The sequence below is a fragment of the Haemaphysalis longicornis genome, unplaced genomic scaffold (assembly GCF_048455015.1).
Source record: "Haemaphysalis longicornis isolate Haplotype H1 unplaced genomic scaffold, Haemaphysalis longicornis Haplotype H1 scaffold_8, whole genome shotgun sequence".
NCBI lineage: Eukaryota > Metazoa > Arthropoda > Arachnida > Ixodida > Ixodidae > Haemaphysalis > Haemaphysalis longicornis.
Genome location: NW_027526445.1, coordinates 112,357,785 through 112,383,633, shown reverse-complemented (window position 1 = coordinate 112,383,633; position 25,849 = coordinate 112,357,785). Strand labels below are relative to the sequence as shown.

At 50.9% G+C, this 25,849-nt stretch overlaps 1 protein-coding gene across 5 annotated transcripts in view; it reads right to left on the bottom strand.

Moving 5' to 3' along the window:
- The window catches only part of LOC144149908 (uncharacterized), a 165,144-nt gene that overhangs the window by 43,590 nt on the left and 95,705 nt on the right, over window positions 1-25,849 (bottom strand). For all 5 annotated transcript variants that reach the window (XM_077681635.1, XM_077681638.1, XM_077681639.1 and 2 more), the window contains exons 2-5: window positions 11,967-12,109; window positions 9,180-9,285; window positions 2,385-2,548; window positions 1,425-1,560 (exon numbers count right to left, since the gene is read on the bottom strand). In XM_077681635.1, coding sequence (XP_077537761.1) covers window positions 1,425-1,560; window positions 2,385-2,548; window positions 9,180-9,285; window positions 11,967-12,109 — 549 coding nt within the window. The remainder of the gene's footprint in view (window positions 1-1,424; window positions 1,561-2,384; window positions 2,549-9,179; window positions 9,286-11,966; window positions 12,110-25,849) is intronic.

The window sequence follows — 25,849 nt, the reverse complement described above, 5'->3', positions numbered from 1 at the left end:
TTCCCTTGTCATTTTTTTCGTGACGTAGCCATCGCGTCACAAAATAGGAGCGAGGCACCGGTGCGGTCAATAGGCGCTCTCAAACTGGCCGCGGTAACTTTTACGTCTGCAAGCCATGGCCGACGCCTTGGACGATGGCGACAGCGGTTGTCTGGCCGAGCGGCCTCGCTTGGAGTGTTCATATTTTTCCCCGCCGGAACGAGAAATGCTTTTCTCTGTAATTACCGATACAGGCCAACTTGTTTCCACCCTTTAGTGTCCCTTTAACGTCTGCCCAACGACTAGTTGGGCAGCGGTTGCGAACGCAGCGCAACCGCAGCCAAATGTCGTCGTCGGCTCGGCTTACGTCATTCCTCTCCGTACGCGCTCGTTCGTTCCGTACTTCTGCCGCTTTATGCCCGCGGAACCGACGGCGAATTTCCTTTTTACCAAAATGCCCCGTCTGTTGCTCGCACAATAATAACGGTGAACGCTCGCCGTAACTAATAAAAAAAATCAAAATCAGCGAGAAAGATGGTTAAAACGTTAAAGGAGTACTGACACGAAATTTCAAAGCTGAGATAACTATGTAGAACGCTTCCTTTTTATCAGGAGATATCTCCCAGCAAAGTTTAACAGCAACCGTTCAGCGAAACATATTTAAAATCCGTTTTAATCTTCGCCCGCACGAAAAAGCCCAGAGCGGACCGACATGACATCATCTGACACCAAACTGCCGACGTCGGAGCTCCCGTGACGAAGCGGACGCGCTGGCTGTGGTTGGCGCGCGCTGCTCGGACATGTGTACACGTCATAGTTTTGGGACTGACGTCATGCTGCCCGGGCCTGTGGGGACGGTGAAGACGTCGGCCTGTCTCGGCGCTCGCTTGCGCGCGCGCGCTTCCAGAGCGGCAGAGATACGGCAAGAATGGTGACGTCACGTGTTACCTCCTGTCATGGCGGCCGCTTGGCGTTCGCTTTGTCGAAACCGAAACTGGCACGAATAAACGACGCCGTAAATGAATGTTTACGCTGCGCTCGACCGTCTAATCTGTCATTCTATGATTAGTGGGCTGGTAGGCACGAATAGCAGCGACAAAAACGGAACAGCAAAATTTCGTGTCAGTACTCCTTTAAGCTTTTTCCCTGCAACCTGAGTGATTGCAAGTCAAAGTCCGAAGTTCTACCGTGTCGGAATGGCGCAGTCGGATGGATGTCGGCTCCATAACGCGATTCCGACCACGGGAAGCGTTGCTTGGGGCGCTTGATGTGCCTTCACGGAAACCCATTGTGTATGTTGGCTTTCCTGCAGCGCGTTTTGGGACAACATCGCCATAACAAGGACGTGGAAAGCCTCGCCTTAAAAGAAGCAGGTTAAGATGACTCGAGTTCAGGTTTGGTTCACCGTCTGGACTCGTCCGTCGTAGCAGGAGGTCGGCACATACCTGCGGTGAAGACGGTGAGGACCTCGGACTTGGTTCCCAGCTTTCCGGCCTCCTTGTCGTCCCACACGGACACCTGCACCTGGTAGCCAGTCTGGGGCTTCAGGTTCTCCAGCGTTGCCAGAGGAATGTTGCCGAACTGCAGGGGGAGTGGGACACAGAAAACCGTATAGTTATGGTGAAATCGATTCTTTACTCGTAGCTTTGCGCGGTGCATGGAGGGGCAGACCTCCTCTGCGTCAGTAAAGAAAGACGAGCTAGTTGGTACGGTGGTTGCATACTTCGAACAGCGCTAAGACGGCGGGGAAAAGGAACGAAGGACGAACACAGGCGCAGACTATCAACCAATTTTATTTAACAAAAACAACATTTATGCACACATACAGCTGCAAGCTTTTCGGTCACCCTTACTCACTCACAGCTCTGAAGTCAGCTTTCCACATTAAAAGAATGGGACAGGATTGCATGAGCCACCCATCATTATCCCTGTCAGATGAGGAAGTTGGCTTGCTGATAACTCGATAGTGGGAAATTGATAGTGCGCTATCAAATTGATAGCCTATTCACTATCGACTATCGAATTGAAATACATTTTCAATTGAAGACACTATCGAATTTAAATCGATACTGGGGAAAATAACGGAATTGCGGGCCGAACAAAGTAATCGTTCTTGTAGGCAAAGCGCGAGGCAGACACCGGACGAGACAAGAGATGGGACGAGGACGAGCGCTCGTCCTCGTCCCATCTCTTGTCTCGTCCTGTGTCCGCCTCGCGCTTAGCCTACAAGAATGCATCACCAAAAAGCCCAACTTTACACTCTCGTCAAAGTAATTGTGAAGCGCAGATTAGGAGCAGTATGAAGTCAGGAGGGGAGAGGCCTCAATCCTGCAGTGTACATAATGTGGGATGGTGATGGAGGTGGTAATGATGATGATGACGCTGATGATCAGACCCCTGCTCACCTGTTCCTGCTCCCAGGGTTCGTCGCTGCCGGTGCTGAGTAGCCGGTGCTGGACGACGTAGCCGGCGTCGTAGCTGGGCAGCTTGAAGTCGTCCCAGGCGAGGCCGAGGCTGCCCGGCGACACCTGGGTCACCAGGACCTTGGCGGCAGCCGGCGTCGGCATGTCTGCGCGAAAAACGGCCGAGATATAACGACGATAAGTTTAACTCACTAATGCTACAGCTGAACTATGAGGCACGCAGTAGTTTCTGAAGTAGTTCTGACCGCCTGGGGATCTTTAACGTGCGCCGGCCGAAATATCGACTCACGGGCGTAAAGGCCGACGGCCGAAAAGAAGTGAAGGGTGGGACAGAACAAGAACAACAACAAAAAAAAATCCCGGGCCATCTCCACTAACGTGGAACCTGGGGGTGTGCGAAGCATGCAGTGTATAAGTGTACTCTTGGCGCCTTGGCGTTTTTGCCCACGGAGATCAAACCGTTGGGGGTAGAGGAATACAGCTTTGCTGTAAAATTCTCTTGTCTTTGAAGCATGCATACTATATCGTTCTAGCGCGAGGCTTAGGAGAACGAGTGTCCCGGTGTTTTAGTACCATGACTACACGAGACGACAACGACAGGAGACGCCGACAGCCCGAGCCCTAAGGTGCTCGTCTTTAAAGAAAATTCACGGACGCGTCATTCCGACTGACGCGGCGTGGTCTGTCTGCGCTAGCAACATCAAATAAAAGCTTCCTTAGTAGCGTACGTTTAGTAGCGTGTACATATAGCTTATTTAGTGGCTCTAGTCTGCCCTAGCAGCGCAATTCCGGTTGCGCGACAAACTTCTGTTGATGAAATTCTGTTGTATCCGTTTTCCGTGCTGCAAATTTAGACTGGCCCAAACGGAAGCGGTTCCGTGTCAAATCGATCCTGGAAGGAACTCGCCCTGTTTCCCCCCAGCAGGTTTTGAAAGGACGGAACTGGAACCCATTCCGGTGGGACCCATTTTTGCATCCCGGCGTATAAGAAGAAAACAGGATTGACTGAATTCACGTATGGAGAGCAGTTAATTCCCAGCAACTGGAAGCAGTTCTCGTGCAGCTGCAGGTTTCAACACTTTGCGCAGAAAGCGTGACCCCCTACGGATGACAGCACGGTTAGTAACAGCACAGAAAACATGGAGTCTGCTTTGCGGCAGTCACGCTTTCACCGCTTTAAAGGGACCCTGCAAGTTGCAACACTTTTGTCAACTTTTTTGTAAATCTTAAATGCTTGCAGAGCGTAGTCAACCAACACATCCAGTACTTATATCAGGGGGTCGCAAAGCCCCTCAGCCAAAATTTACTGCTCTAAGTCCATGAGATAACTAGAAACTCGCTCAAAGGATTTTTCTCTCTTTCCCGGTCTTGGCATTCTTCGATTGCTCGAATGACGTCATTACAGCAGTGTAGCGGCTATTGGCTAGATTTCCTTCAGTTGCAGCGATGAACGCATTCGATAGCCACAAAAGCAAAGCACAAAGGGAATGTGCATCCGCTGCGGCGAGCAAATGACGCAGTGCCGCTCCGTGTTAACGATAACATTAGCTTTCGCAGTACTTCCAGAAGTGAAGGGAAGAGTGAAAGTGTTTATCGGAAGTGTTGCAGGGTCCCTTTAAATTAGTATACAGAAAGTTCGTCCAACCCGGCGGCCGCTTTCAAAGCAGTGGTTGTGCAGACGCGCACTTTTATCACTCTCTCCACTTTAGTAACGTACGCATTGCCGCGAGGGAAAAAAATTACATATTTTGACCTGGAAGAGTATATGCATCAAACCCACAGACGCTCGTAAAATGCTGTACCCCTCGCTGGAGAAGAAATTAGAATACTACCAGTAAAAAATGGAGGAAAACAAAGAGCAAACACAGCGGCTTGTTTTCATGGCTTACGCGTCGCTAAAAAGCGAGACTACCGCAGAGGGCGGTTCATTTGGCCCCACTTCCACTTTATTACCGCTTTCAAACGACCACATCGGTTTTCATTGCAGTGTAGCGTAACGAAGGAGTACTCCCTGCACATTTTTATCACCAGACCATAAATAGCGCGCAAAGGCTGACCGAAACAAACTATGGCGGAATAAAAAAAAGGGGGGGGGGGGGGGGGGGGGGGGGCATCAACGCGAAAACGCCAACACTGTGCGCACAGGCTTCTAATGCAACAGCTGCGAAAACAAAAGCGACCAGCGACTTGCAGTGGGCAGGCGTCGGTGTACTGCAAGGGCAGAAACGAGGGAGGGGGGGGGGTGAAATACGAAACTATCGGAAGCCAAAAGGAAAGGAAAAACGGCCGCGCAACCTTGCTCTGTATTTACCGCCGGACTGACTCCTGGGAGAAAGAAACAAAAAGTACGGGGCGGGGGGGTAACCTGACACACCTTCTGACCTTGGAGAGCCGAAGGCGTTCGCCGAAAGGTGCTTTCGGCAAGGCCAAAGTTTCGGCGCCGGCGGCTTCGGTGTCTGTCCTTTTACGAGCTTTTTTCACGAGAGAGCTCTTTCAATCGGGGCCCTTGCGTTCTTTCGAGGGGAGTCGGCGGGGGAGGCGGTCGCCATGATCAGAATCGAAGGGGGGAGAAAAGTGAGGTCTCAGCTCCCCGACGGCGGCTAGGAACGTATATTTGTGGCGGACCCCAAACTCAGCTCGACATTTACGGTATCTAGGGCTGCCCACCGAATTCTAGTTTCGGTCGGCTTCATTCGGAGGAAAGCGTGTGTGAAGTGAAAGAATGTTTATTACTGTGCCCAGAAGAATAATATTTGAAATTGGCACCGGCCGACCAAGGCTCTAAGGAATGCCGACAAACAACAAATTTTAGAGACCTTTAACTATACTGTGAACTTGGAAGACCAGCGAAGTTGTATTAGTGGATAACTGTATTCAGTTATGTATGGTGAGGCATTTACGTTCACGGTCTGAACTAGACGCATATGCTTGTGCTTCCCTAGCGCATGTTATGAAAAATCGGTGCCTTACAAACGGTGTATCCTACATTGACCAAATACTTTCTTAGAATTAATTATAAATTGATTATCATATAATTCGGTTCGGGATAATCTCTAACCATGCTCCCGCCATTGACTGCCATGCATTGGCATCAGACAGGAATTGTGCGAAGTTTGCAACCTCACTCTGGACTGATTATGATAAGCAAATGACACGCGGCGTAATGATAGAGTCGTCTTAGCGGCCAATTTTAGCATAATCGTTCCCAAGATACTTATACCATGCAGATGGAAAGGTACAGAGCGTTTTACACCAGCTCATTAGCCAACGCGTGCTATATCGTTGTCGTCGCGACCCGACAGGCGCACGCAGTTTTGGTCCGAACTTGGCGCAAGACAGCTATTCTGTAAAAAGTCTGGGAAGACACCGAGGAAGCTTCTTGGCTGTAAAACGGGCACTTCCACGCTGCTCAGTGATGACAAAGTGTAAAAACCCCGGGCCATCTCCTCTAACGTGAAGCCTGAGGAGGTGGCGAACCATGCAGTGTATAAGTGTAATTATGGCGCCTTGGAGTTTTTGCCCACGGAGATCAAACCGTTGAGGGAGGAACAGTTATACAGCGTTGCTGTAAAAGTCTCGCGTCTTTGAAGCACGTACTTCTCTAGCGCGAGGTGTAAACGAGTGTCCCGGTGTATTTTAGTACGCATTTTTACCCACGGAGATAAAACGTATAGCGTGAGGCGTTGGAAAACGAGTGTCCCGGTGCTTTTGTACCGTAACGACATCATACGAACGACGAAGACGACAGAAGACGCCGACAGCCCGAGCCCAGAAGGGGCTTCGCCTCTAAAATCAAGGAAGAGCTTCTGCTGGTAGAAATTCGCCATCGCTGCAAGAAATCCGTACGGCACCCATTCCAGAGGCCGGTCTAAATCGAGCCATAAGAATAAGTATGTACTCCACCGCTGAAGGTGCTTCCTTATAGCTGGAGCAAGTGCACTACGCGACTATCGAAAGGGATTTAGGTTACAAGCGAAGACAGCGGATGAAATGAGATGCGTGACCGGTTCTCAGCCGACCTCGACCTTCTTCGAAAGAGACGTGGCGCGGAGGCTTACGCGCATTAATGCCCTCCGCGGGGGGCAGTCGGGTTCGACGGTTTGAGCTTTGACGGCTGCATTTCTGATGGAGGCTACACACACACACACACCTGAACACCGCAGTCGTTCGGAGCATGCCGAATAAAAGTCCAAATAAAGGCGTTCGCTACGTAATGTCTATTCAGTGAGAGTCAACGCTCGTCCTGACATATTCCTTACTTTGTCTTCCGTCTGCGCGCGCTGTTACATTAGCCATGAACTAGTAACAACTCGCCCAGTTGTTTTTCGTGTTTTTCTGTTGTTTGTCATGAACTGGGCGTTGCTCCGACGTTGAACCCCGCGAAGTTTCGTGTCAAATGCGCTCGTCTATTTCCTAGCGAATTTCCGGATATTCGTTTTTTGTTTGTATAATGTATAAGCCTGTTTCGTATTACCGGCTTAACATTTTTGACTTCGAACTAGCGGCCTTGACATGTAAATTATCTTCCTTCGGAAACCATGGGTACGACAGCTTCTAAAATAGCAGCTCGATAGAACTACACAGTATGAAGTGGGCGTCATTGAATAACATGTTTTTAAAAACACAAGCCATTCTTTTGGAGTCGAACCCGCAACAAAAACACCGGCGCGTGGGTCTTCCAAAACACTCCGCTAACCTTCGTGACCTAACGCTCGGACGACTCGGAAAACCTAGTTTCCGAAGTGACCTTGGGTCTCGCGTTCCCCGAGCGTCTCGAGAGCAGACGAAAAGCCTCACCGCCGCCGCGATCGTCTGCTCTCCACCCCGCCGAAAAGGCCGCGCCGATATGTCGAAGACAGACGGGAACATCACGAGGGCTAGAATATACCCGGGGCCCAACGGTGGGTGGAGGGGCGCTCGTTAAGTAAGGGAGGATACACGAGCGAAGAGAGTTATAACCGGAGCGGAAGGTATACCTCCGTGGCGGCAGGCGAGAATGTATGTTTTAAGAGCATTCCACCGCGGGTCCTTGCCTCCGCGCTCGCACGAACTGAAAACAAAAGAAGCTCCCCTCCCCCACTCTACTGCATACCCTCGCTTTGTCTTGTTTCTCTTTCCTTAGCTCCCGCACTTCGCTTTGTTTTTATTACCGGCTGGGCGCGTATGCAACTGTGTACTTGCGCCAACCGCTTCGCTCCCGTACGTCATTCCTGAATGCGCCTCGAAATGCCGCCGCTTGTGCTGCGTACGTCGGCCGCGTTTCCTTTCTTATTCCGCCGAACTCACTTTCCTATAGGGAGAGGATTTCCGACTCCACGACCGACACCTCCTCGTTTCTCCAGACGCCCGCGCGACAGCTGCGAGACGAACGTACGTGACGTGTGATGTGCGTTTAGCACCGTGTCGGTGGCGCTGCGAACAAGACGTTCCTTCATTTTTTTTTCTCCCTTTCCCGTGAGAGTCGTATATATGCACGCAGCACTCGCACAAAGCGAGAGGCCGAGCTCGTTTGGGAAGTCGGCACGGGCGCCATGTTTGAAATCCGGCGCCGCGCACTCAAAACGCCGGGCTTTCGTTTTCTGCGCGGCGATCACGTGAATACTGCGATGAACAAGTGGAGACCAAGCACACATTGTCTGTTCGCGGAATCGCGGCGTTCGTTTCGTAGGATCTGATCACGCGACTGTTACAGCTGAAATTGCTCTGCGCCGCCAGTTAGAGTAAGACGTCCGGAGCGTCTTCCAAGCACACATTGTCTTTTAGCGGAATCGCGGCGTTCGTTTCGTAGGATCTGAGTCTAAGAGCGCGTGACTGTTGCAGCTGAAATCGCTTAGCACCGACAGAGTAAGACGTCCGCAGCGTCTTACATATATCCTTAGGTCCTCACGCACGCAAGTAAAAACCCACCATCTTCAAAGCCAAGCCTTGGAGCAAATACTTATCAGTTTTGGCGCTGAGATTTTTACGCAGACGACACCGAGTAACGAAGCCATTACGACTTTAAGGTATCAGCTAAGCCGGCATCTACAGCACCGCGAAGTTTATGAGTCCGCAGCCAAGCTGCATCTTAATCTAGATCTCATCCGAACAAAATGACACGCACTCGTAAAACACGCATTTACGACTGTAATCCCCGAGGCACGATTTTATCGCAGTATCATACCGATAAAATATAACTGCCCTGCCGCAAGGCGTCGTAACGAAATTTAAGGCATAGTCTATAATCAGATACGAGTTTGAAATCTGCGGTAGTTCATTGACTCTCGGTAGGAGAGGCGTATAAAAAAATTCGCTGACGACTACGACACTCCCTAAGGCGAAATTTGAGCGCAGCGCGAACTTCAGGGTCTTCTCGGCGACGGCGCATAGCTGCTGCTTCGGTGACGCGTGCCTCTGGGTAATGGCGTGGGCGGCGCTGAGCCTCTGGTCTGGTCGCGTCATCAGCGAAGTGGTCGCGTCATCGGCGAACGCGATACGGCTTGCGCTGCTCTGGAGTTAGCGCTAGAGGTGGGAGCTATATGGAGGAACTCTAGTTAGCGCGTCGTCGCCGCGGAGCACGACTCGCGCGGCACCATCGGCGTACCGCCTCCCCCCTCACTCTTTCGCCATACTGTCCCCTTCGATCTATCTTCGGGGTCCTCCTCGTCCGCTCGATAACATTGACGGACGACAGCGGGAAACGACGCGAAACAAGAGCGGCCGCTTTTAAGAGCTGCGCTCTAAAATTCGACGGACACTTTTACGGACAAAATGGCGCCCAATGTGGGCGTTTCTCACCTTTCGTCTTGACGATGGCCATTTCTTGCGTGCCGTCCTGCATAATCCTGACAACGTACTCCGTGTTGGGCCTCAGGTTCTTCAGCGTCACTGAGTGGTCGTTGGGCTGAAGTTGTGTGGGAAACGAAGAAAAAATTAGTTGAAGGAATTGGGCTAATTAGTTTTGCATTATTCGTGGTCTGCGCTTTAGGTTACAAATAAATTGGAACACAGGAAAAAGTTTCTTTCATCGGTTTATGACGTTTTACCGTCTCTGTGAATCAGCGAAACTGTTTCCCACAGCTTCCCTCTTTCCATCTGTGACTTGTAGCCCTCTCGACGTGTTTTGGTCCCGATGCGAGTATTCTACTTGTGATCAATCACCCTGATAGTTGCGATCATGCTGCTTCTTCGTTCGTGTGTCCTCTAATTTTGTGTACCCTGAGCGCAGCCCAAGAATAATGAGAGCAAGGTTAAACACAAAGTCGTGCCTTGCGGAGACGCTGCTGCCGAGCTGGTTCGCAATGTTTTCAGACAACAACCTTCAAGGCGGTCTTAACACTTCGACTGACAACGTTGATATGGATTACGCACTTAAGTACAACATTCAGGCAATTTTTGCAATCTTTTACCGGGAAGGAACTCTGTAAGAAGTGAAATTGTAAACGGAAGCGGCCGCGGGACGCATGCCAGTTTGTGACCCCTGTACACGTCAGCAAGCGTAGCAAGAATGACAACGTGTTCTTCATATAAAGCGCATTTTACACAATTTTTTTTAGGTCAAAGACACTGAAGTTAACATGCTTCCCTCAAAGAAACCTGTAACTCATTCCGCCTTGAATGTTCGCTTTGGTGTCTTCACCACAGCATGACAGTACTGGCAGTGAAGCACCCTTTAAAGGCAAACGTCGCGTTTAGAGTAGCATTTGTTGGACTAACTGAACGCTAAAAGTCTCTCTCTCTCTCTCTCTCTCTCTCTCTCTCTCTCTCTCTCTCTCTCTCTCTCTCTCTCTCTCTCTAGTAACATTACTTATAGGCCGATTCCGGAGAGAGAGAGAGAGACAAATTCCGGAGAGAGAGAGAGAGACTGACAAATTACTGACCCCCATTTCCCAGTGGGCCATTGACCCACTAGTGAGGAGGCTCACTAGTAACATTCCTGAGACAACTACAGACTAATACCTACCCCCACCCAACACGACTACACGCCATCCACCCTACTCTTTACGACCCCCTATGTACTCACTGCCAAGCATCAGGCACGCTGTACCATATTGTCTGGGAATGTCAACTGAACCCAGACCTTCCCCCCATCCCCAACCCCTCACGCGAGCAGTGGGAGAGTACGCTGGCCAGCTCTTCTCCTGAAACGCAGCTTTTGCTAGCGGAAAGGGCGAAGACAGCCGGTCGTACCAACGGAGTCTTGGACTGAAGACCCCGACCGCAGATATGCTCACTTCAACTGTGATTAAAGTTTCTCTCTCTCTCTCTCTCTCTCTCTCTCTCTCTCCGGAATCGGCCTATAAGTAATGTTACTAGAGAGAGAGAGAGAGAGAGAGAGAGAGAGAGAGAAACTTTAATCACAGTTGAAGTGAGCATATCTGCGGTCGGGGTCTTCAGTCCAAGACTCCGTTGGTACGACCGGCTGTCTTCGCCCTTTCCGCTAGCAAAAGCTGCGTTTCAGGAGAAGAGCTGGCCAGCGTACTCTCCCACTGCTCGCGTGAGGGGTTGGGGATGGGGGGAAGGTCTGGGTTCAGTTGACATTCCCAGACAATATGGTACAGCGTGCCTGATGCTTGGCAGTGAGTACATAGGGGGTCGTAAAGAGTAGGGTGGATGGCGTGTAGTCGTGTTGGGTGGGGGTAGGTATTAGTCTGTAGTTGTCTCAGGAATGTTACTAGTGAGCCTCCTCACTAGTGGGTCAATGGCCCACTGGGAAATGGGGGTCAGTAATTTGTCAGTGGCGACAAATCAGTTTCCGTACTAGTTCGCACACAATCTTTACAAGTAAAAACTAACGCGCTATTCTCCCCGTACTGATATTTTTAGCATCTTGACGCACGTAAAAAAAAATATCAGAACCTTTAAAGCCCGCAGAGAGGGCATGCAGTTCCTTCAAACGAGCCAAGCTGGTCTTCTGGAGTTAAAGAGACCCTGCATCACTTTTTCTCAACTTATTTCTAAATCTTAAATGCTTCCAAAACGTACTCAACAAATGCAGCCAGTACTCGATGTACGGGGTCACAAACAACCTCAGCCGAAAATTCTTGCTCTGCGCCTATCAGATAACTTTGAAACTCAAAACATTTTTCTCTCTTTCCCGGTCTTAGCGTTCTTCGATTGCTCGAATGACGTCTTTAGAGCGTTGTAGCGCCTGTTGGCCGGCTCATCTTCAGTCGCAGCAATGAAGGCATTAGGTAGCCACATGAAAAAAAAAGTGTCACAAAAGCAAAGCAGAAACAAAATGCGGGTCTCCTGCAACGAGAAAATCACGCAGTGCCGCTCCGTGCTGGCGATAACTATAGATTTTGAAATTCTTTCAGACTCGAAGGAAAGAGTGAAAGCGTTTATATCGGGAGTGTTGCAGAGTCGGTGAGGTAACGAATTGGGCTAGTTGGTTTTGCCTGTTGTTCGACTGTGTTTTAGGTTACAGGGAACACACTTATTAAAGAAGACAAACGCACTTTGTCCACTTCCTTCGTTTGTCTATTATAAAAACTGTGTCCCTTGTAGCCTAGAGCGCGGTCGATCAACGTTGCAGGGTCCCTTTAAAGGCCCCAGTAACGTCGTTTTCGCGTACTGCCTCACCTCAGCGTTCGTCCACCGCGTGTCGGATCCGGCGTATCGTGGCGTGTAGAAGACGCCGGGGTACGGGGTGGGGTACTGCCGCATCCTCCATTGCAGCGTGGCGGAGTTGTGCGTCACCAGAGTCTTCTGAATCAGAAGTTTGCCTGCGAGAAGGGGAAAGAAGAACGCTTATAACGACTGCAGAAATTGCACACGGAATGCAGGCGGGCACAAGAAAACAGTACGCTTGCAATAACTTAGATGAGAGCGGTACCTCTCAATTAATGTGGAGTATTGCTTAGCTACTTGTATCGCTACAAGCCTTCTAGGCTCGTCACAAATGAAGGAGCTAAACACGGGCCGTGCGCGCACGGAGTGGCAGTGCGAACTCGTTCGCATCCGCACCCAAGATACGAAGCATTCGCTCGAAGCCGACGTCGAAGCGCGCTGTAGTCACGCTGATGTCAGCCTTTGTGTACCAAATGGTTTATTATAAGGATAGGTTAGATCCTATGCCAGTAATCATCCACGACGGCAACAACACGGGCAACATGTCTGAGTGAATTATTTGAAATTTATGCCGGAGTTGCAATTTCCAAGAAAAAGAAGTGACATCGATGATTTCACAGCGACTGAAGATAACCTCATAAAGAAAAAAAAACAATTCAGGAATCTCGGATACAGGATGCTCTCACATATTGCAGACAATCGACGTAGTGACTTTTGATGCGTGGAAATCAGCAATTACAGTTTGAACCATCAACGTACGCGGCTTGCACGCCACCTCGCACCCATCTCGAAGCTGTCAACTTGAAGACGTTAACGAGGGTTCCTTCTGGGGAGAGAGGCTCGGACGGGCTCAAGAGGCGACTAAAAATGCATTAGACATAATTGTCGGAAAGTATCCCAGTGAAAGTTCAATTTCGTCAGGCCAGAGAAGACGCAAAGCACCGACGTATTATCTTTGAGACGCGTTTAATAATTAGTTACGCGTGGCTGGAAACCAGACCTCCCCGAATGAGCTCAGCTTCGCGTCAGCTTCTTTTTTCACCTCGAAACTCCAGTGATAAATAGTCTGAGACAGACGCCGCACTAAAACTGGCTCGGCGTCAATAGAAGTGGAAAGAAGCGGCATCGCCAGGGGTCATAGCCGCAACTCGGCTTTCGAACGTGTACACCTGCTTCGGTTATAGTCGGCTGCAGGAACTCGCGTGACTTTGGAGCTGCAATTTGCGCATTACATCGATTCGCACGCTCCTACTTGCCCCGCAAAGTTCGCCTCAGAGCTAGAGCTGGAGAAGAGGTGGGGAAGGGGGGGGGGGGGGGGGTGCAGATCGAGATCACGCGCGCATAACTGTCCTGCTAGTGGCACGTTGCGTGCAGACGCCGTGCTGGTCGGTGCTGTAAGAACGAATACGAGTGATCAGCTCTGAAGATGTCGGGACCAAAACAATGGCGAGAACGTGTCATGTTATGTACTACTAGACAACAAAATGACCGCGTATCCGTTCATTTAGCTGCAATTGCCGCGCTTGCCACATAAATGCCTGTCTTCCCTCCCCCGTCCACCTCTCTCGCTCTTGTCCTCCTGTCACGCAGCATCCCACGATAAACACGGAGGGGAGTTTGCTCAAGTCAGTTCGGTTTGACCACGTTCCACTTCTCGCGCGCCATCTTTCAGAACTTTTCGTTACCGTTGGCCGTCTCGGAATGGCAGCACGAAGTCTAAGGCTTCGGAGCGAGCGCCTTTGGTATTTTCGGGGTCAAAACATTGCTTCCAAAGCGTATCTTTTTATTTGCTAGTGCAAATATCGAGCGTACATGTACTTTAAATTAAAAGAACACTGCGTGAACCATTTTTGCATTGATGTTTTGCCTCAAATATGCCTAATGTTTCAATTTTGCTGAGCAATGTTGGCAGGTATGAAGTGTGGTGCCATGCTTAGTGGTTCGGGAAAGCTTATTTGCCCACATGAGCTTGTCGTTTCAGAATTATTTTATCCTTAGGCAGGGTGGCTGAATCTAGGGACAGACAGACAGGCCGAATGTTTCGGGTTGAAGTAGCCCAAGAAAGACTACTGTCTTTAAAGCAGCAACAAAGAAAAGAGAGTAGAGTTCAAACTGTATCAGAGAAGGTTCCATTGGGACGAAGAACGTTGAGTGCGCCGTTGCACCTAGAATCACTAAATAAGCTACGCTTAAGAGTACCGCCACTTCGTGCACCCAGAAGCGTCTGGGGGCCCTTTTTTTTCTGGCTGGCAGTGTTGCCATCTCTCCCAACGAAACCGCCGCTGGTTGTAACGGGCAGAGTGCGACCGGCCGCTCTAGCGTCCGCACAGCAGAGATAGAGAGAGAGGTGCCCAGAAACAAAATGGCTGCGCCCATATGTAAACAAATATCACGTGCTGCCGACCGACCAATGAAAATCCTGGCGGCACGTAACAATGACCGAAAAGAGTGCCGATACTCTAAAAGCCTTTATTTAGTGACGCTAGTTGCACCTATTACGTGGTAGGGTTAACCACAACGTGATCGCCTCAATTGACAGGCAACTTGATAAGAACTTTCCTGCACTTATAACGATGTAAATTAAACGCAAAGATGGTAATACCGACACCTATTCACCCCTAGTAACCGCTGGCAAGCCTCGAGAATTCAGACGATGTTCACGGCAGCGACTCCATCTTTAATATTTTATTTATTTATTTACACAGTACCCACAGCGCCTGAGGCATTACAGTGGGGGGGAAGGGGGGGGGTAGTACAACTTAGATCAGAAAAATATAGGTAAGGCAACATCAAAGTCAAGAAGACGACCACGCAAATCGCGCTCACGTACATGCACATGTAATTGTACAACGCTACTACCACATATATAAAGAAGGCATCATTGTTATATACACTGACAAGATGGCAAGCTAGGCGGCACGATCCCCGTCGGCACAAATTCGAGCGAACAGATGTGGAAATAGCGAAATAGCCACATTTCATCCGCAGAAAAAAGAATTAAGCAAGCCGCCGCAACTCTAGTTTAGCACAACGCAATGCGAAGGCTTCAGGATTAGGTACTGAAATGACACTGTGAATCATGAATCGAGTAATAGAGAGAAAAAAAATACTCAGTAGCGTGCCCTGTTAGAAAGCAGCAACGGCCGTAGCCCGCAAAACCGGGAAGAGGCGCTTCGCTTTAAAAAGCCTGTCAGAGACGCTACAGGGGCTCTCGAACGGTTCGCTTGTGAAGTGCTCCGCGAAGCGCTGATCCGTCACCGAGTACGTAGCTACTCGGGCCACTCGTCGACGCCTCGAAGCTGTTCTTGCGGCCGTTCATTCACTTACGGTGTTCTGCTTTCGTTCTCGTAAAGCAGCGTAAGCCTCATGCGTCTTGGCAACATAACGGCATCAGGCAACCTCCAATAAGGCCTAAGTAGTAGGCAGCTTCTCCGGAATGCGGAATTTTGGCGGGAATTTACTTCCCGCCAAAATGTCTAGAGAGGAGTTTCCGACGAAGCCTCGCCGCCATCATCAAACCCGGCCGCTTTAATTTTTCCGCTGGCACCTGGTTCACGACACCCGCCCAACAACAACACGCAAGACGACACCGCGGTCGGTCGGGGCGGGGCGAAATTCTTCAACACCGAGAGGTCGTAAAGTCGTCCGCGCTCTGCGGCACAGGTGCGCGCCTGCCGAAGACGCGACACACGTGCGTGGTAGTTTGACGTCTTGTAGTCGAGAGTTTCGGAACCAGACGGGAGCAGGAGGGAGGCCGGCAAACTCGTCGAACGGGTTTCCCGCCGGCGTTCTGCTTCTTCGTCTTCGGCCAAGTCGTCTTCTTCGCGTGCGAGTGTTTTGGCGACGGGGTCGCTCGGCTGCCGAGTTCGCCACCGCCGCCTCGTCAGTCCCTGCCCCCACCAACGCGGCGGCGATGATGTGCACCCGTCGTTCCCCCCTTAGTTTTCTCCAGCTGGGAAAAAAACAAACAAATAAACAAAAACAACAAACAGAGGATACCGGCGTCTTGCCTGCGTGCTTTTCTGGACTTTTGTTTTTCCTTCTCACATCGATCTTGCAGCTGAAGAGTGTCATCGTCGCCTACTCCCATGAGTGATCGCCCTGCGTTCGCATTCGAAGCAGGCAGGGAGGAGTGGACGGATTTGTCATTCTTATTTCTTCCTTTCTTCGTTTCTTTCGATTCGTGTGCAGGGGAACGCATTCATGCGGAAAGTTCGTGCGTACAAGGTAATAAGCGGCTCCGTGTACGTCTGAGTGGCGCATGTATAAGGTGTGGAAAGAATCAAAAAAGTCCCGCACGCCCCGCGTGCGACGATTTCCCCGCGGAAATAATTTTCACTTGCCCGCTGGCGTCGAGGGTGCGTAATTTTTTGCCGCTAAGTAGTTTGTTCTTCTTTACCGAACGTAAATTTAGCCTCGCGAAACACACAACTTGGCTCACACCGCATTGCGTACACGACTAGCGCTCTAACATTGCCAACTTGTGGAGCAATCTTGTTTTGTAGTAGAAGAATGAAAAAAGAAAACAGGGCGGTACATTGCATGTCTATCTTTCTCATTTATTTATTAAAGCTGCGGCACACGCGAGTTTTAAACTACTCAGTCTTTAACACTGTCGCACTGGAAGTTGTTAAACAAATCAATCGCGTTGTTCTAACAACGACGCATCTCGTTGGCGTTTTCAGCGCGCCAGCTTCCACGAAACCAGAGAACGCTGAGAACAAAATTTCGTGAAATTAACGTTTCGGTGCCAACACGGGACATTCTCGCCCGCAATGTACGCTTGTCCTTGTGCGCAACTCAGGTCTGCGGTTTGTGCGCCGTTAACGATATCCCTAAAGGAGCCATCAAGACAAAATACAAATCTGTTTGCTTAGAAACTCTTCTTTGTCTTATTAACGATGGTACCAATTTTAACGCAAACTTAAAGCAAATAATTGAGATACTAAGGGAAACAGATAAAGCGGTGGCGACTCCCGCCAGCCACTCTCCGGCAATTTGTCTACGACGTCACAGAATCTTCTTTGTGTGATTGGAGGCCGCCTACCAAAGCCGAAGCCACAGCCAAAAAAAACATGTCTGGGCTATTTTAGTGGATTCTCTAGTTCCGTTTGATTGAATCACTTGTTTGCTAACGTGAAGTTAGCACACAGATAATTCTGTTTTAGTTCCAGCCCATATTACGTCCCTCCTGCCCATATTACGTCACTGCAGCGCGAAATTTGAAAATTTTCATTGCTTCTTGGCTCTTGTTCGAATAAAGAACTTCTTTCGTGGTTGGAATGGAGCTAAGAGAGGTATCAAAGGCTAGTTCTTTCAAATTGAACAACGCTGTATTGCGTCTTCATGGCCCCTTTAAGCCTAACTGCATCGTCAGCGTTAAGAACGAGTGAACTCGCTGGTCGCAACCGAATACCTCAGACGCTGCGCTTATGATGGAGAGTCTATACCGCACGTGGTCAAAGCACAGGTCTTCACAGAGAACTAAGCGCAGCGTGAAACGCGTACTATTTTGCAGATGACGGGATCCCCTACTCTCCATTGTTACTCAGGCTTGAGTTCAAACAGTGCTGCTAATCACAAACCAAGTAGTGCACGATGGAAAGTCAATTTCTATACGGAGCGGAAAGTTTCTTGCTTCAGAATTTTAAAAAGCTAGCTAAGAATAAAAAGGGCAGGGGAGAGAGAGAGAGAGAGAGAGAGAGAGAGAGAGAGAGAGAGAGAGAGAGAGAGAGAGAGAGAGAGAGAGAGAGAGAGAGAGAGAGAGAGAGAGAGAGAGAGAGAGAGAGAGAGAGATTGTAAGTGATTAATAGCTCCTCTAAAAGGTATTCATCAAATCTATCCTCGCTGTTGCTGTAAATATAAACCAGTGCTATTTGGTTCTAATTCATCCGCCCGTTAGCATCTTCCCCGCCGAAATTCTTTCCACCATGCTTATTTGACTTTCGATATTCTAACCACGTGTCCAACATTTATTTTTCTTTGGGAAATGAAAGAAAAAAAACCGAAAGCACGAAAGAGACGAAATAACAACAAAAACTGCCACGCTGGCCTTCATTGGCCATCAACTCGGCCACTGTTCTAAAACAGTTAGGGCGAAGCAGAAGGTGGTTACACTGTAGCCCACTGCACTACGGGGTCAAACGCCACTGGGAGGGGGAAAAGTAGGCGTACGTCTCGGCGAATGCATAGGTCACGCTAAGATCGGCGATTATGCGTGCACTGCACTGAAAAGCCGTTAGGTTAGCGGCGAGAGAAACACCGAGATCGTCCTTAACGACATCTCATTACGCCTCTAAATTGGGCTCTTATTCATCAAGCGCAGAAGGTAATTTTCGCCATCTCGGGGCATTGCCTCCAATCAAACGCGCCAGCCACGGGGGGATAGAAAGGCAGGGATGCTGACCAGGCTGTAGCCTACCTACTTTCCTGTCCTGCACGTGGGGAAAGGGAAAATTGGAAAGAATGAGAAAGTAGGAACGGGAACATGAAAGGTAGGAACGGAGCGTAAACAGCTATGCCCAGCATTACGGTAGTAGGGCCTAAGATCTCGAATTCAGTGACTGTCGCTAGATTCTTTTGTACAAGTGTCTTTTGTACAAGTGTCTTTTGTACAAGTTCGTTGCCCTTTGGAAGCGTATGGGCGCATTTGTCGCTATGTGGGCTGATGACGAGGAAGGTCAGTGACACAAGACCTTTTATACAAGGCCAAGGCGCAAGACCTGACATTAGACAAGACTACGTGATCAGAATGACAGAAAGTCATTCTCCGAGGAACAGAGAACGGCCGCCGAGAGTCTGAGTTGCGTAAAGGGGACCAATGCCACGGAAACTCAGACAAAACTTCCATAGTCTCCGGCGCACCGCGAACTTGGCAAGGCCCGCTTTCCGTCATTCCGATCAAGTAGCAGCAAGCAGTCGCGAATGCCCCCTCTCCGCCCAGCCAGAGACGGCAAAGACAAGTCGCGTCAGATTGGGGGGGTACCGCTCGCGTGTGCGCCAACCTCTTATACTCGCAAGTCTGCGCATGCGCGCGTGCGCAAATACTCCCAGCATCCTGAGCCACGTTCCTCATCTCGGGCAGCAGACGACACAAAACGTCGAACTACTCCGCTTCGACCGTAAAAGACTACTGTCGACCTCAAAGGGGGTCGCCTAGCGAGTTGTTTTGCGCGCGTGGGCCTGAGGGGAGAAGAAAAAAACTGAAAAGAGAAAAACAGAAACCCCTGGCGTACGAGGGAGAAGAAGAAAACACCCAGCATTCGCTTCTTGCGCGGCCAGTGTGGCTTCTCCTTGCGGTCGTCGAGCCTTGCCAGCCAGCGAGGGATGATGAGTTTTCGCTCTTTTTTCTGCTGCCGACCGATCGTGCCGGTCCACGGTCCGGTCTGCCGCGCTGCCGGGTCAGCCGTGCTCGATGGGTTAAAGGGTGAAGGCTGGCGGCGGAGAGATCCGCGATACCTGCAGCGTGCGTGGGCATGCACGCCGCAGTTTCGCCCGCGTTCGTCCGCCCCACATTCGCCGCCGCGAATATTGCCCCGCGCACACGAGCCGAACGACGGCTTGGCGCGTCACGCGTATAACACGTGTGAAGTGGTGCCGGTACTATGTGGGAGGCTTCGCGTAAGCGGGACGTTGTGCGACGGGTCTTGTATACTCGTGTGGGCCTTGAATCGAACGGGCAAATTGGGCCGCTTATAAGCTGTTGGTTAATTCGAAAATACTAATGCAATGCACCCCTGAGATACTTCCTCACTTGGCTAGAAAGAGAAGTAGGCTACGATGACAGGTGTGAAGTTGCACCTGTAGTGTGTGGGATGTAGGAAGCTTCGTGTAAGCGGGGCAATATGGTGGAAGGCTTGCATACTTGTGTGGGACAAATAGACCGGGAAAATTGGGCCGCTTGTAAGCTGTCACTTTATTCGAACAAACTAACGCAACGCAGATTTGAGCGACGTTCTTGCTTGGGTAGAAAGAGAAGTACACTCTTACAAAACGAGTGAAGTTGTACCACTACTACGTGGGAAGCTTCGTTTAAGCGGGACATTGCATGCGCCGTTTGTAACTGGGCCGCTTATAAACTATCATTTATAGCCCGAACTATCGCGGCGCGCTCCTTTTTCGCGGCTCTATAGCTTGTTTAAAGGAGGCAGGGCCGCGAAATCTCGAGACAAATAAACCTATAATTCGCTCCACAAGCTGCATGCAGCACTGTGGAGGCTACATTGTTGTTAATAGAGCGCCGACTGAGGACGCCTTACTCACGGTGAAGGAAAGCGAGAATAGGCGTCGGGGCCTTGCGGTTCCACCTGCCGAGAGGTGAGACTGAAAGGCCCTTTCAAAACCCCCTTCACGGTAAGTTGGGAGCCTTCAGAGGGCACTCTATTGACAACAATGTAGCCTCCACAGTGCTGCATGCAGCTTGTGGTACGAACTACAGACCCCTGTGTTTTCTTTTTTAATCATTGAACTTTTGAGGCCTCCTTTACAAACTAGCACACTTTTGTCCGTTTTTCTTGGTAAGCTTTTAGTTATGCTCGTGAAAGCATACTTCAGTACACTAAGGCAGTATCAAACCGATGTTTCTAAACGCACCTGCAGTTGTCGAAATGGGTTTTTTGAAAGGCCGACAATCTCGTGCTCAGATTGATTGATTGATTGTAGGGTTTAACGCGCCGACGCAACGGAGGCGATGAGGCGCGCCGTAGTGGAGGGCTCCGGATTAATTTTGACCACCTGAAAGGGATCTTTTACGTGCGCCGAAATCTCGTACACACGGGCGTTTTGTTTTTCGCCTCCATCAGAAAAGCGGCCGCCACGGCCGGGAATCGAACCCGCGACCTCTTGCTCAGCAGCGCAACGCCTTAGCCACTGAGCCACCGCGGCGGGTCGTGCTCAGATAAAGCAGCACTGCTAGAGGAGCGGCCAAGCGATACTTTTCTCCCACCTGTGGGCCAAGGGCGACGGCAATAAGGTCAATTCTTCTGTTTGTCTCATACCGGCAACAAACGCAACTTCACTGACACACTGAAGGCCGCGTCCTAAAACTTGACATTCCGAGCTGTCAGTTATGGCCTCGGAGGGGGCGCTGGACATCGCAACCCTCAGACACCTGACGGGGCCTCACAGAGAAACTCGCATTTATTACCCCAGGAGGCCAACCGTGACGACTACTTTCTCCAGTCACCCCTCGCCTCACGCTCGTGCCAAGGACCTCGGAGACAAGCTTCCCTTCGTTGTCCCTACACCAAGAAGCCGGCCCGGCCCACCCTCAGATTCGGCGCTCTCTAAAGCGGAACAGGACAGCAGACGTTGCGTCGTTTCCATCGAAGCATCGCGGACCGCGTCGTAATATTCTTTGACAAGCTCGGTGAAGTCAACCGAAGAGACGAAAAAAGCGAAGAACAGGAGATCGAGAGGGGGGCCAGGTGCGACAAGTTCAGGCGAGTGGAACGTCCTCCTCGCCCTTCTTACTCCGTGAATTGCTTCCCTCGGCTCCAAGACCCGAAGTTGACAAGAACGCGGGAGAGAGAGGAAGCTGAGAACGAGATCAAACGAAAGCGTCCACAAGAGCATCTGCCAGACGCGGCAGCATGCACACGGGGAACCGCTCAACCATCGAAACAAAAACGCTGGTAGAAAACAAAAGCAAAGGGGACAACAACGAAAATGATCGGCGACCTCCGCCACGCTAGATCCGCGGGGAACGCACCAACCGTTGAACGACAAGCGGACGGCACGAAGTAAAGAAGTCACAACAAGAGCAGAAAGAAAAAAGAGGAAAAAGAAGCTCTCGGAGGTCGATCGTCGGTGACGAGAAGAACAAAAGTGAGAAAAGAGAACTCAGAGAGGAAACCACCCGCTAGTATTAGTAGCAGAGGGACGGCAGCAGCTGAGCGGGAGGACGTCGTCGTCGACAGACCTGTACAGAAGCAGGACCGGCCAATCCTGCCGCCTCTTCCCCAAGCCCTCCCAGTGATGGCGCTTCTTCACCTGCTGCTCTTCCTTTCTCCACGGTCCATCGTTTTCGTCTCTTGCGTGTGCTTGCGTGCTCCTTCCCTCTTCCCGCTCGGCTTCGGCTTCCCCGCAGGCCGGCGAGAAGATCGCGCTACTTTAATTTGCCGGTGCACGTCCTTGAGTGCTCGTAGCTACCGGATTTTTGGCTGCCGCCCCCCTCCCCCCAGCTGCCCTCCACCGCTGTCTCGCTTTTGGTTGCATCTACTGTCCAGAGAGCAGGGACGTAGCCTCTGGGTCTCTCCCCTCTCACTCCTTCCCCCGCGCGAGCGCACCCCCCGCTGTTACCCGCCACGCAAGGAGAGCCCTCCCCTCTCCGGCTAATCTGCGGGGTCAGCAACATCGGCCGACCGTCCGGCTGGCAAGCAGACCGGTGCACAGGCCGGCAGCGAGAAGCAAACGGCTGCCGCAAAGGCCAAAACGGTTCGCGTAAAAGGGCCACAGAACGGCCACGAGCCGGCCGACGCTGGAAGCAAGAAAAGAACATCCAGTCTTCGAGGATAGGCAAAACCGAGGCGAAGTGAGTACGGCCAAGGCTTTGAGTGATTGTGGAAGCTGAAGCCGGCTGGTAGGCCCCGATCCGCGCAGACATCGCAGAAGACCGAACGCCACCATTGGAAGGACTCACTGTGGACAGTCCACAGCAGCAGACGACACAAAGAAAACCAATACCACCGCGAGAGCTAGAAAACGAAGTGGCGCCTGCCGTGTTGCACGGGCCCTCAAATGCTGCTCTAGCTCTAGATGTGCGAGGTGGAGAAGGTTAGATCTGGGGCTGCTATCGAGGCGCACCGAATGAACGAGGGAGGGGAGAGGGTAGCTTCCTGTGTAACTCCGCAAGAGGGGCCGAGGTACCAGAAGGACAGAAGCAACGCAGCGGCGGACGGAGGAGAGGGAGGGAGCCCGGGAATGCACGCCACACCTCTTGTGATGCGAGCTGTTGTAAGAGCCGCGGTGGAAGGCGTTTCGAGGGGGAGAGGAGTCTGCTGTAGTTTCTAGGTTGCAAAAAGAAGGGCTGCCGTTCTGAGCCGTGCGGCGCGCATCGTCTTCTCCATGGGCTTGCCGCCCCGGACTCCCAGCGTTCCGGAGGCTGGTTTGTTTTTGTTTGTCCGCTCCTTCCCTTGCATGGCTGGGAGTGCCGGGAGGCAGTGGCTTCTAGTTCGATCGCCTTAAACGAGGCATGCGTAGGTAGCCGCGGCTACCTGAAGAAGGCGCCCCGCCATACCGCGACAGTCGGGAGCGGCTTGGCTTGGCTTGGCGAGTCGGTTTTTGTTTCTCCTTTCGCGGCAGTTCTCTGGCGTCCTCTGGGCGACCTCTCCCTTTCCTCGGGCGAAGTCAACCATATCCGGCTGTCCTTTAAAAGACCTTCCTCCGTCCTCTCAATGGAGGCGGTGCTCGTGGACGATAATTCATTGACTGACACCTATTAGAGATCGTACTCGGCGCGAGCTTGTCAGGAACTACGAAGTAAAACACGCACAAGAAAAGGCTAAAGCCAAAATAAACAGACGGAACTCGTAGCTCGTCTAGTCGGCAAATAAACAGAAGAGTTGTTGCCACTGCACTTTAACAGATTGCAAACTCAGATGAAAAAGACAGCCCCTTTTTTCGGAGCATGACTAGTGATGATGGAGCTGGCGTCACAATAGTAACAAAACCGCGGCCAACAGAAAGTACAAAAGCATACGTCCGAGTTGAGTAGCCCGACCTTCGGTACCCTAGCTTCCACAATCCAGACAACCAATTAATCCGCCCGACAGCTCGAGTGGAATTCCTCCGGCAACTCGTCACGGCGAGAACAAAGGAAGGCTATTTTCAATGCGCACACAAGCACGGGCTACAAGCCACCGCACGCGTATCAGGCTCGTACACACTCAGCGCATGCGGGGTGTGTGCGCGCTAAACGACACGCTCGCCGCGCGCGCGCTCGTGGTTCGAACTGGGTTAGCGGGTCGGCAAAGCGGTCATAAAGGAGCGACCGAATGCCTCGGGAAATCCATCGAACGTTTACACTGCATGCAACGTCACTTATCGGTGGCGGGGCACACGTCCTACCGTCGGAGACAACGGCCGAAAGAGAACGGCCGCAAAGAAGGGGACATTAAGTGCGATAACATCACAAATCGTCTGCTACTCCTAGGCGGCCCAATGAATGCCGGAGCGTGCGGCTACCATAGCGCGGCTGTCAGCCGACGGCTGAACGTATACACCGGGGCGTCGTCTGCTGTGCACCGTCCGATATCGTCTGCGCTCGAGCGGAGCCGTTCGCTTAGCACGTAGAGCAAGTAAGAGAAACATTGTTTTGCAGCATGAGGCGTAACAACGAGAAAAAATAAGGTATACGACCCTAACGGCTGTGCCAGTTTCGGAGGAACGCAAACATGGCGCCCAGTCGTGCGTAAGGTTATCAAAGTACGGTTCGGCCCTTCAAAGCGTGAATTTCGATGGGTTCGGTTTTTCAACGTGGTTTATAGGTTGCGTCTTTATATGGCGCATATAGGAGGTTGAAAGTTATACAACGGTTGTTGGGGTAAGCATTTGAAGAACACTGTTACTACCTCCAAAAGGCTTCGCTGTCATTAAAAAAAAAAAAAAAGATTTTCCGAGCAGCAGCATAACACGCTTATACTTGTTTATATCGAATTATTGCTCATATCGAACAGCGCGAGAACAATCCCGGAAATTCAGCGTTGAGGATCCGTATTGAACTGCCCTCACCCCAGGTATTCGGAACACCGAACAGTGTCCCACACCCCTCTAAAGCGGCTATTTCCGAACACCAGCGTCGCTTCTTTTGCGGTTAAGATCAGGTGGCAGTGCGGCTTTCAGGAGTCGCGCAAATTGTGGCCTTTGGACAGTGCATCTATAGGTTCGAAACTGGCAAAAGGGCATTTAATCGCCGATTAACTTATATATTTAAACGCGCTTTTTTTACGCGCTGCTTCTACTACTGGTAGCACATTACCGACATTGGTTTCGTTTATTAGGACAGTAGCTCACACTTCTTACACTTCAGCGATGCTACGGTACGCGAATCTTGGCATCCAGTGGAATGTGACCGCAAAGCCATATGAAATATAGTAGCGTTTTCTATTGCTTTTGGGGTCACGTTGTTCTTACGAAATGAGTGTGTCTATTATAACCCAACTGCTAGCCTCATAGTAGATCGTGACGGCAGTTTCAGCAGTCCGCTCGCAGCTATCCATTCATCATTTCCACTGCACGAAGGAGAAGTTGCACATTAACATTTATGTCTACACAAATTGTACGCGCGTGTACGCTCGAAATAACAATAAGAAGAAACAAGAAGCTGGAGCTGCCGTTCGTCCACATTTTGGGCTTTTTCAGCCTCAGTATAAAATGTGGCAGCGAAACACTTAGTGTCTTCACCGGGAAATAAAAAGAACGAGCGATGATTTGCGGCCCGCGTGACAAGCGTGAACTGGGTCGGTCGTGACCACCGCCGATGAATGAAGAGAGGTTGATTGCGCTCGCATTCAAGTCATACATAACGCGGGGTTTTACAGTGCCCATAATGGAGACGCCACGAGAGCGCTCGTTCTGTTCTGTCGAGGAAGCCAACGTATACAGCCGGACGGTGCTCCGGCAACAATTATCCCTGCGGTAAGAGCCCGTATGGACTTTTTCGCGCGAGATTCGAACAAGACACTTCATTCTACAATGGCTATTCAGACGTCTCCGCGCTCGCATTTCAACGGTCAGTGCCCTGCCGAGTCATTGGAACATCTCCGCTTGCTCCAAAACGTGCAGCGAAGTAAATGTGGTGAAAGGTATCCTGGAGCAGTTAGGTTCTATGTTGGAGTCGGGTTTCGCACAAATAACGGCTTAATACGCCATCTAAAACACGCTCTAAAACTCCGGAC